The sequence below is a fragment of the Lactuca serriola genome, chromosome 9, assembly GCF_051521515.1.
Source record: "Lactuca serriola cultivar US96UC23 chromosome 9, Lser_US96UC23_V15, whole genome shotgun sequence".
Taxonomy (NCBI): Eukaryota; Viridiplantae; Streptophyta; class Magnoliopsida; order Asterales; family Asteraceae; genus Lactuca; species Lactuca serriola.
Genome location: NC_136416.1, coordinates 124,053,732 through 124,064,711, shown reverse-complemented (window position 1 = coordinate 124,064,711; position 10,980 = coordinate 124,053,732). Strand labels below are relative to the sequence as shown.

General features: G+C 32.9%; 1 protein-coding gene across 1 annotated transcript; it reads right to left on the bottom strand.

Moving 5' to 3' along the window:
• Positions 1-4,207: 4,207 nt before the first annotated feature.
• On the bottom strand, positions 4,208-9,492 carry LOC145073765 (uncharacterized). Its single transcript, XM_079020259.1, has 5 exons — positions 9,069-9,492; positions 8,861-8,988; positions 8,650-8,762; positions 4,886-5,071; positions 4,208-4,403 (listed from the first exon to the last, which is right to left on the bottom strand). Exons 1-5 carry the CDS (start codon positions 9,392-9,394, stop codon positions 4,374-4,376), a joined length of 783 nt encoding a protein of 260 aa, XP_078876385.1. The 5' UTR covers positions 9,395-9,492; the 3' UTR covers positions 4,208-4,373.
• Between the last annotated feature and the right edge of the window lie 1,488 nt (positions 9,493-10,980).

The window sequence follows — 10,980 nt, the reverse complement described above, 5'->3', positions numbered from 1 at the left end:
TGTATTTAATCATAAACAATTTTTGTCTATAGATTATATGTGATTACATACATATATAATCACATATGATTATATTACACGGGAACAATTATTGAATCAAGAACACGGAAACAAATATTTTCCATACAAATGATATGAGATTAAATACATAATCACATATGATTAGATACAAGAGACCAACTATTGAATCGAAAATGAGGAATAAATATTATCCATATAAATCATATGTGATTAAATAGATATAATCACATGTGATTATGCATATAATCACATGTGATTATATATATTTAATCACATATGATTTATATAAACAAGACTTGTTAAAAACAAATATTTTCCAAATAAATCACATATGATTGAATACGTATAATCACATGTGATTATATGTATTTAATCACATATAAAAAAGTACATATAATAACACATGATTTATGCCATTATAAGTATTCAATCACATAAAATGTTAGTGGCTATAGGTAATGGATGGTGGTGATAAGTGATGGTGGTGGGTTGTGGTGGCGAGTGGTAGTGGTGGTGGTTTTGGTGGGTGATGGGTGGTGGTCGTGGTGACGAGCAGTGGTAATGGGTGGTGGACGTGGGTGGTGGTGATGGATGGTGGTGACATTTGTGACTCTAAGCTTTCTGAAGCCATTACAAGGAGGATTTGACATTGTTATTGCTACATAACAATCAAGGTAAGATCTAAACCCTATTCTTATGTTAATATCGATTATCACATGCTAGATCTAGGGTTTAAAGTCTTGGATGAATGCATGTACAATAGAGAAACCTAGATCCAAGCATTAGGGTTTGCATGAGCACATAGGATGTTCTTATCGCCAAAACCCATCAGTGGTATGAGAGCCATGATTGGTTTCTATTGTATTGATGCTTAGTGTTTCATCCTTGATTGCAAAGTCGAGTTTTTGGCCATCTGCCTGACAAACTCGTCGAGTAGGATGAACTCGATGAATCCATATGGTGACTCGGCGAGTCTAGCTGTCAGACAAACGAATTTTCAGATTTTTTTTTGCCTATTTTGACTTAGGATAATTGCCATAATTATTTCAAATTAATAAAATACGAATTTTATTGATTCCTTATGATTATCTTTGTCAAAAATAAAAAGATTTTTATCATCTAATTAGATAATCGTTACCTTATTTGATAAATGTTAAATTATTTGAATTATTTGATCATTATCTTGCATGAATTTGGATTAGGTCAAATTTAGATAATCATTAAATTAATTGTTTAATTTAAAATTATTTGCTATTTGATCCTTTGTGTTTGGAAAAGTTTCAAAAACTTGCCCTCAAGTTTTGGAATTTAATTTTTTTATTAAAAGGTTTAATTTTTGAAATATTTAAATTCTAAACCCTAATGTTTTGAAAAGTTTCAAAACTTGTCCTCAAGTTTTGGAATTTAAATTTTGATTAAAAGTTTAAAATGTTAAATTCTAAAACCTTAATTTTGAAAAAGTTTAAATTACACCCTTATGGTTTTATTAAATTAATTAAGTGTATAATTAAAAGAAAGTTAATAGATCCATAGTGATATGGTTTACATTTAATTAAATTAAAAGTGTAATTTATTAAATTAGACCACCTAGTATTTTAAAAGTGTAAAATACACCATTATACTATATATAACATTAAAAGTCTAATATTATATATGTATAACTTAAACTGCTAGTCCTACCGTTAGTAGGCCTCATTCACGAAGCCGATCTATAAGGGGGGTATAAGGTTATGGCCTATAAAATGGCCGTTTAATGGGTGTCCACTCTCACCCACCGCTTCCTTGATTGGTGGAGGATCGTTAGCCAAACGGGTAGGATAGGGCAAACCCTTTCCATTAAAAGTATAATGAATTATAAAGTAACTAAATATTTTTACAAAATTCTCAATCTTAGTTACTTTAGGCAAAAGTGAATTTGATGCAATTCCATGAAATTACACTTTGTACCCTTGTGAAGATGTTAGTGGAGTGTGTGTGGTTAACCGGCACACTAACTGGTTCTAAGCAAAGGTAGCAAAGGGTGACTCAATGTTTGTCATAGTTCGGTGGAGCGTGTGTGGTTAACCGGCACATCGAATAGGTGACTGTAACATTGGGGGCACCATGTAAGTTTGCATGGTTATTCACACCCTTTTTTGTGATCCGCGGCATCCCAATCACAAATCGAGGGGCATATCAAGATTTAAACATGCCATTGAAAAGTTCAATGAATCTCAAAGGATCTAGGAGTTTTTCAATACATTTAAAAGCTAATCTCTTTTTCGTTTTTTATGGTGGAAAATTAGTGAATCGTCATTCACTTACCTTCAAATGTTTTGCAATTTGGGTTACGGCATCCCTCTCCCAAGTTGTGGAATATTGTGTTGGGTCCTAGCCTTAATATCTCATTTGGGTGATTTATTAAGGACTCAATCAATCAACTAACTTGAATTTTCTCCCGTTTTGAAGATGTCTAAGTATGACAATTATGGTCTTCCCAAATCCTGTTGAACAAGCTTTCCACATGAAGATGATATTCCATGATTCGATCGAGGAACACGAGATCATGTTTCATTTCCTCCACCTCCTCCTATTGTTCTCCTTAACCCACAAGTTCAAAGGCTTGAAAAGTTCAAACTCACTCAAGCCCTTTTGGCAAGTAAACATGAAGAAGGAAAGTCAGTGTGTGCACACGTCTTAAAGATGAAGTCACACATTGATAGGTTAAGAATGTTGGGAGTCGTTGTCTGTGAGGAGCTGGCTGTTGACTGAGTTCTTCAGTCGCTTCCTAACTCATATAGTGAGTTCGTAAAAGAGTACTATATGATAGACCACGACGTGACCCTCATCGATCTTACCTATTTGCTTATTGCTGTTGAATCAGCGATGATTTGGCGCACTGGAAAAGCAAAGTTGATTGGTGAATCTACCTTCCAGACCTCTATGGACATAGGCAATGGCAACGAAAGGCATGACATGGTCGAAAAGTTTGATCATAAGAGAAAGATGAAGTCTGAAGTAGTTATGTGTGCTGGTGGTGACGGGTGGTGGGTAGTGATGGGTGATGGTGGCAGGTGGTAGTGGGTGGTGGGTGGTGATGGGTGGCGGGTGGTGGTTGGTGGTGGTATGTAATGATGGGTAGTGGTGGCGGTTGGTCGTTGGTGGTGGTGGTAGTGGTTATGGTGGGTGGGTGGTGGTGGTGGTGGTGGCAGGTGGTAGTGATGGGTGGTATGTAATGGTTGTTGGTGGTGATGGCAGGCGGTGGTGATGGGAGGTGGAGGTGGGTGGTGGTGGCAGGTGATGGTAGTGGCAGGTGGTGGTGGTTGGGTGGTGATTGTGGTGGGTGGTGATTGTGGTGGCGGGTGGTGGTTGGTGGTGATGGGTGGTGGGTGGTGGTTGGTGGTGATGGTTAGTGATTGGTGGTGGTTGCGTGTGGTGGTGGTGGGTGGTGTTGGTTCGGTGGTGAGTGGTGTTAGTGAGTTTTTTAATTGTTTGTAATTATTTTTTGATTTATATGAATATTATTTTATAATTTTAACTAAAAAAATTGTGTTTATCAAATTTGTTTTTAAATGTTCTCACGATAAGAAATGTTCTCGATTGAACGCTCCTATATATATATATATATATATATATGTATATATATATATATATATATATATATATATATATATATATATATATATATATATACTCCTAAATTAACAGTTTGTCTCTAACGAGACTTGAATCCATGACCTCTCAATTAAGAGAGTCACTCCTTACCGCTAGGCCAGAAAACCAAATCGCCAGATTTTCAAACTAATATGATTTTCGATTTCAAATTGCTTTTTTTTTTTTTTTTTAAACCCTAGCTGGCCCATCACATTGTCTAAGTAGAATACATACAGATCTCATACAAAACAAAAAAAACTCACTTTTGCCAGACCCTTTTTGTAGCGCAACTAACACACAATATCTATACTCATTAAGGGGGTGTTTGGATAGGAAAAAAAGAGGTGCTTATTGCTTATTTCCACAATAAGCTAACTTTGAGTGTTTGGATAAAATCCAGCTTATTAAACTAAATAAGCTAATTTTAATAAGTATCTCTCCCCATGCTTATTGCTTATTGCTTATTCTCACCACAAATAAGCTATAAGCAATAAGCTAATAAGCTAATCCAAACACCCCTTAAATGGACCTCGCAACTAACACACAATATCTATACTCATTAAATGGACCTCATCGACTTTCCATTGTAAGAATTAACTGTTATATCAGGCAAGGAAAAGGAACGAAAACAAATTACTTGTTAAAAGTATTTTTGTAAAACTGTTGCCTTAGAGTTTCCAATAATTACAATATGAATTTGAATAGTATAACTACATGTGTCACCATCTTCGTACCAATGACGTCAGCAACTGCAAGAAAATAACTAGCGTTCACAACTAATATAAGACCAAATCATATTTTCATTTCTTCTTGTTACAATATGACAAAATGCAGACAAATGCCATGCATGATATTACAATGTAGTTTTATTTATTTGTCTATTTTAGCATCCTACTTCCATTTTTTTCTATTACAACATGGTATTTTTAACTCTTTTCTTAATAATGCATTGCAATTTAGTACTGTATAATCTTACCCTACTATACCCATTGTACTTCCAATTTTCTACCTTATTAGGACATTAGAAAAATCTATCCAATTATAACAGTAAAATTTGTTTTATCTAAATGACATTGCTAAAAGATGGTAGATTTTCAAATGTATTATTGTAATAGGAAGAAATGAAAGTAGGATGCAATAAAAATCAAATGAAGGGAGGTAGAAGTGGGTTGGTATTTCTTGCATATTTAAGGCTATCAGAAATATGAAAAGTTTAGGTGAAGTAATGTACCTCAAATAGCTCAAATGGATTGCCACGCTTGTAGACATCATTCTTCTTGCTCTTATCATCAGCTAAGATGTTTGATATTATTGCTCTCCACCCTATAAGTAACACAGCAGTACTACCCAACGTAACTGCAATGAATCTTGCTGGAGGGATGTGCCCTATACTTGTGGCCCTTATTAATATTCCTAACTGAAAAAACAATAACTTGTAATTACATATTTTCCATTAAAAATATCAAACTTTAGAGAAAAAAAAAAAAAAAAAAAAAAAGACTATAACTTTTGGCTATTTCTTTTATGAGTTATCCAATTTGAACAAAAATTTAATTACATCAAATGCTAATTTTGTTTTTTATTTACATATTTTAATTCAACGTAGTCGTAGATTCATGTATAACAAATAACATACTTGAATAACTTCTTCTGTTCAATATAACTATATAAATACACACAAAGTAGCAGCTATATAATTACTATATATATGTACTATATAGAAAGTTAGAAACTATAATATTGCTATACTTGAGGAGTTGGTAGAAGAAAGAAACTATTGCCTCTCAAAAGAAGAGCAATAATGTACTTTCACTGATTTGTTTATTGTATCTTACTTTCATTTCTTCGTCTTACAACATTGTTGGATAAACTTTTCAAATAATAATATGCCCTAATAAGAAAAGAAAATTGAATATACAATGTCATAAATGGATAGTACAATGTTTTTTTTTTGAAAGAGAGTCTCAGCAAACTTTATTAAGAAAAAAAATTAAAAAGAATACAACTGTTAAAAATTACAGCCCAAGAAACAAAAAAGAAATGGAAGTAGGATTTTGCAATACACAAATAGATAAAAAGTATGTTTCTCGTTAGTTTTCAATAAAAGAATTGAAAGACTACCACTAAATCAGATGAAAATTCCAATGAAAAGGAGAATGGATAGCTACAATAATTACACAACACATCTTAAGATTTCACAGATGGATGCTCTACTTAGTGACAAGTTGAAACTCATAAGAAACCAAAAGGCCACCATATCCAAAAAGGGAAGAATCCAAGATATAGCAATGTACTTATAATTATTTGTTTATTTTATCTTATCCTGATACGATTTTGGATCACTTTTTTTTTTGTTCTTTAATTTGTTATAGATCTGCTATCAATCATGAGAAAAGAATCCTCCGCTGAATCAAATAGTGAGTGATTATCAGAAAGAAGTTTCTGCAATGGTCTGAGTCAGTGTTGATGGTTTTATTCCTATTCCAAGTAATAAGTATAGGATAGGATTAAGAGTTGATAACATAAGATTAGGAGAGTGTTTCCGTGATTGTTTTGTAGGTCAATTGTTGTCAATGTTATCATCCTGATGAAACCAATGGAATGGACGTTGTCAATTGGAGGTTGGAAACTGATATGCTTTTGCTAATATCACTTTCAAGTTTCTAAAGTTTTACCAAACAAAATTGTATTCCTTGGGCTTTTTGCCCCTCCTGCTTGCTATAGACAAAACTTTCACCTTGTCCTCAAGGTGAAAATCAGGAAACTGCTGTTGCACTTTCTCAAAAATCTTCCCATGAGTCGCTAGTCAGTCAATCTGAATCAAGTCATTAACACTTGAAAGCATATTATCGTTGAATCCTTGGCTCCCCTCCTAAGCAGCTGGAGAAGAGAGCTTCCTCTTCCTAGTGTGGCCTAGGGATGTCAAAAAGTCCCGTGGGGGTCCCGTCCCGTTTGGGGGAATTTTTTTTTTAAAAACCGGGGGCGGGGACGGGGGTAGGAAATCCCGTCCCGAAACCCCCACAGGGACCCCGTTATAAAATTACACATATATTAATTATATAAATATAAGAAACAATAACATGATTTTCAGCTTCCAAAATTCATCAAAAAACTTTTTTTTTAAGTTGTTGGTATAATGTTTTTAAGATGCCATAACTTTTTTATTTTTAACATGTAAAATTCTGCTATACATGTCTTCTTGTCCCCAGAATGTCCCCTAAAAGAGTGTCATGGAAGGCAGCCACTTAGCCCATGCCTTACGATTTCCATGCATGAAACATCCAAGGTAAGTTTCTTCTTTGATCTGGACCTCTTTTAGTATTCGAGCTCCAATCTTTTTGCTTTTTGAATTGTAGATCTAGGTTTATAAACTTATTCTTGGTCCCCTCATGTTGTTTGGGTGGAGTTACTACAGACCCACAGGTTGAGTGGGGGGGTCTTATGGACTTTTCTGACATTTGAAGTTGATTTTGGTCCTAAATGTCGTGTCATGCAAGGTTAGGTTGTGGTTACATTTTTGGTCCCTCTTGAACTAGAAGTAGAGATTTGGTATTTGGGACATGCAAATGGATAAAGTTGGGAACTTTATCCATTAACACCATATTTTGATGAGATCTGGAGGGTTAAAGTTCAGGTCTTGAAGGATTAAGGCCTTAGGTGAAAGTTGGTTGTTAGCCCAAAATTCATGGCGCGGCTTCAACGGTTTTCGCGACTACTTTATCGCCTAGTAGTCACGGTGTGACACAGTGATTGGTCACAGCGTGAAGACCGTTGACTGTTGACCGTTGAATTTTTGACCAATTTGACTTTTGGTCAAATTGGAGGTTTTGAGTTATAAACTGAGGTTTGGCCTATGACTGGTTTAGGCGGCTTGTGTAGCTGATTTCTTAGGACTTCGAGTAGTTGCATCCATGAATATATTTTGGAGTCTTCCGCATTTTTATTTCACTATCTTTTATTACTCTGATTTTGATTGTGGTTTGTCAACCTCAACAACTTGTTATTTATCTACCTTTTTAATGAAATTGGAATGATTGTTTTTAATTTAAAATGAAAATTTTTGTTTGAAATTTGGGACGTTACAGTTTTGCCCTTAGTATCTAGCCATCCGGATTCTCCTTATCGAAAAGAGAGGCATATCTAGTTTTCGAAACTTCCAATTACAGCCACTACTCATATAGCAACTTTTCCTAACAGAAACAGAGGACACAATACCCAAAATACCCCTGACACTTACATATTTAATTGTTTGTTGGAATAAATTAGAAGTATAGGAATATGGGATAGAGTTGTTTCGTTGAAAAACTCAAGAAATATAGGAAACGGTTGGAGGTTATCTTTTATAGTTTTATGAACTCAAATACTTCTAACATTCTAGAGTATATTTATGTTTAAAAACATAGCATTATATATTAGTATTTTGTAAATATGACATTGACTATAATTTTGAAGTTTAAGATGAAATATTATGTTGTTTATTATAAATTTTCCAACACCAATAATGATTATAGTAAGGCATCCATTTTTGTGTGGAATGCGTGATTGTAGCAGCAGCATAAGTAAAACTAGAAGCAAATGACACTAGCACCACAATTTTGAATGGTTTCTTGAACTGTTATAGCATGTGATACATAAACAAAGAAATTAAAGATGGTCTTTTTATTTGCTTAGAAATATCTAAATGTGTGCATTACTGTTCTTGTATGTTCTAAAAATATGTTACTTCATGTATATTTCGCATCAAGAACACATGGATCCAGGAATTATATCATTTACAACTTGATGATTCCATTATATGGTTTGAGTTCATGTGCTTTAACTAAGGTTTTTTCGCAAGCAAGAACAAGGATCTAAGCTTGCAAGCTTGTCTAATGAAAGCAAATAAACAATTAACTATTGGAACGAATAGAGAAATATGTCTAACTACCAACAATGAATAATATCCTAACCAAAAAATATATATAAATCAGTGAAAAGTTAATATAAATAACTTACAGGAACACCCAAAGCCCAAGACTTGACAGCAGCAGTAATGGCATTGCTCTTACCATTCACCCCTCGGCCATCGTCTCCATATCCCCCAAGAAAATAAGCGCTTAAAAACCACCCTGATAAAAGTCTATATCCACTTTAGCACAAAATTTCATGAAGATAATATTCATAGCTCTACAGTTTTACTAGTAACTTGAGGAAAAAATGGCTATACCAGCCATAAAAGGGTCAGCAGTTCGCAAAGTTTCGCTATCGAAAACAGGGAAACCATGACTAAGCCTCCCTATTGCGGAGAACAAAAGGATGGCGAGTACATCTCCACCAGAAAGCAAAGCCACATGACTGAACTTAACAACAGAAAATTAGTAAAAATACAATGAAATTCGATTACGTATATAGAAACATAGGGAAGAATGAATTACCCCCATTTCCTGAAACGGGCACTGGTATCGGGTTTTTCAAATTGAATGACGCCCTCGAGAGGAACGTTTTCTTGGCCAACGACGGAGATGGGTTGGTCTTCAGAATCAGTGAACGGAGTGGTGGGTTTCGATTTGTTGGTGATGTCGGCATTGACGATTACGGTTCTGTGGTTGGAGAACGATGTGGAAGTGGTTGTAGATAAGAATTTAGGGCGGCGATTGGAGAAAAGGGGATGAACGGGATGGGTAAACTTTGGGGGATGAAGTGTTTGTGTGGATAAAGCAGTGGTAGCTCCGGCGGGAGCTTGGCTTAGCTGCAGATACATTGTTGATTTGTTCCGGTTTCCCGATGGAATCGTCGCCGGAATTTTCTCCAATTAATTATCGACCCTTGTTCTATATACTTCCACTTACTTTATTAAAAAAAAAAAAAAAACTAGCCAATAAACACCTATAAATCTTTAAGATGTTTAAGAGCATATGTTTTCTTAAATATAACAATAACGTTGTTAAATTTGATATAATAATTTGTATATGAAATTAAGATTGGTCATGTTTTGAGCATTAACCGAATTATCAAATAACATAAAAATTCATCAACATATATTTTGATACTATCTAATATAGTTCATACCTTATAAACTTTATTTTTATTTTTATAATATTCAATATATATTATAAGCTTTTGTATATCATTAATATAATCTAGTTTCCTTATGTTCGATAATATTTTTTGGATAAAATAAGAAATTAGGTGTTTTGAATGAGCTATTAATAAACAATATTGAACTAATAAACTTTGTATTAAACTGTTTATATTACACCAAAACATGGAAGGTTTCATATATAAACTTTCAAATATTAAACATTGAAATTATGAATAAAGTCATACAAACTATATCATTATTCATAAATGTCATCAAGAGTTTTAAAATAAGTCGATTAGTAAATAAGATATTTAATTTTAATTACATATTTTGCAAGGCGTACGTTTGACTTTATATTGGTGCGCCAAGAATCATCTTCCTTAATTTGCACCTAAAAAATTAAGGTGAATAGGATTATATAAAATAAATATTACTAAGCATTAATATAAATAATTAAAAAGGGTATGTGGATTTTCTACCACCGGTTAAAGACAGCATACATCTCTAGTGGTATCGATTCGTATGTGAAATTGAAGTAGTCATTTTATGTACACTTTGTTTTCTAATTACATAAACAAATATAATTAACCAAATATAAAAATGTTATCTTTATGTAGGAAATTTTTTTTAGTTAACTAACAAATTAAATAATTTATGTTTAATAGTTAGGAGTTTCAAAACATTAATATTTTTATTAATCAATCAATTAAGTAATACATGTTGAAATTTTTACAATCATTATTAAAAAGCACTTGAAATATTAGATTTTAAATGAATTTTGGTTGAAGTGTTTTGACCTCTATTATAATATATATATATATATATATATATATATATATATATATATATATATATATATATATATATATATAGAGAGAGAGAGAGAGAGAGATATGGAAAGTATAACATATGTATGTGTTTTAATTAATTATCTTTTTGAATCGGTACAATTACAAAACAAAAAAAAAATATTTAAAATATTTAATTAAATATTTTCGACATCACCGTATATAACATATGATCAATATATTAACGATTAAACCACAATATACAACGACTATATTACAATAATCCAAAAATGAAGAAAATATAAAAACGAATTAGTATAACAAACTTACAAATTAAAAGCTCTATTATAATAGCATATCTCCAAAAGTCGTTATAAGATCTCAACCCAACAAAAAAACCTTTAAGTTTGTTTTATGTCTGAAATTTATATATGATTTGTATGCATGTCTTCACAAAAGATTGGCCTTTTTATAGTA

Excerpts from the sequence above, each read along its gene's own strand:
- LOC145073765 (XM_079020259.1), bottom strand. The coding sequence starts at position 9,394 with ATGTATCTGCAGCTAAGCCAAGCTCCCGCCGGAGCTACCACTGCTTTA. Across the intron at positions 8,989-9,068 it reads GCCCGTTTCAGGAAATGGGG|TCATGTGGCTTTGCTTTCTG; the intron begins GTAATTCATTCT and ends TGTTAAGTTCAG. Across the intron at positions 5,072-8,649 it reads CTTGGGCTTTGGGTGTTCCT|TTAGGAATATTAATAAGGGC; the intron begins GTAAGTTATTTA and ends TTGTTTTTTCAG.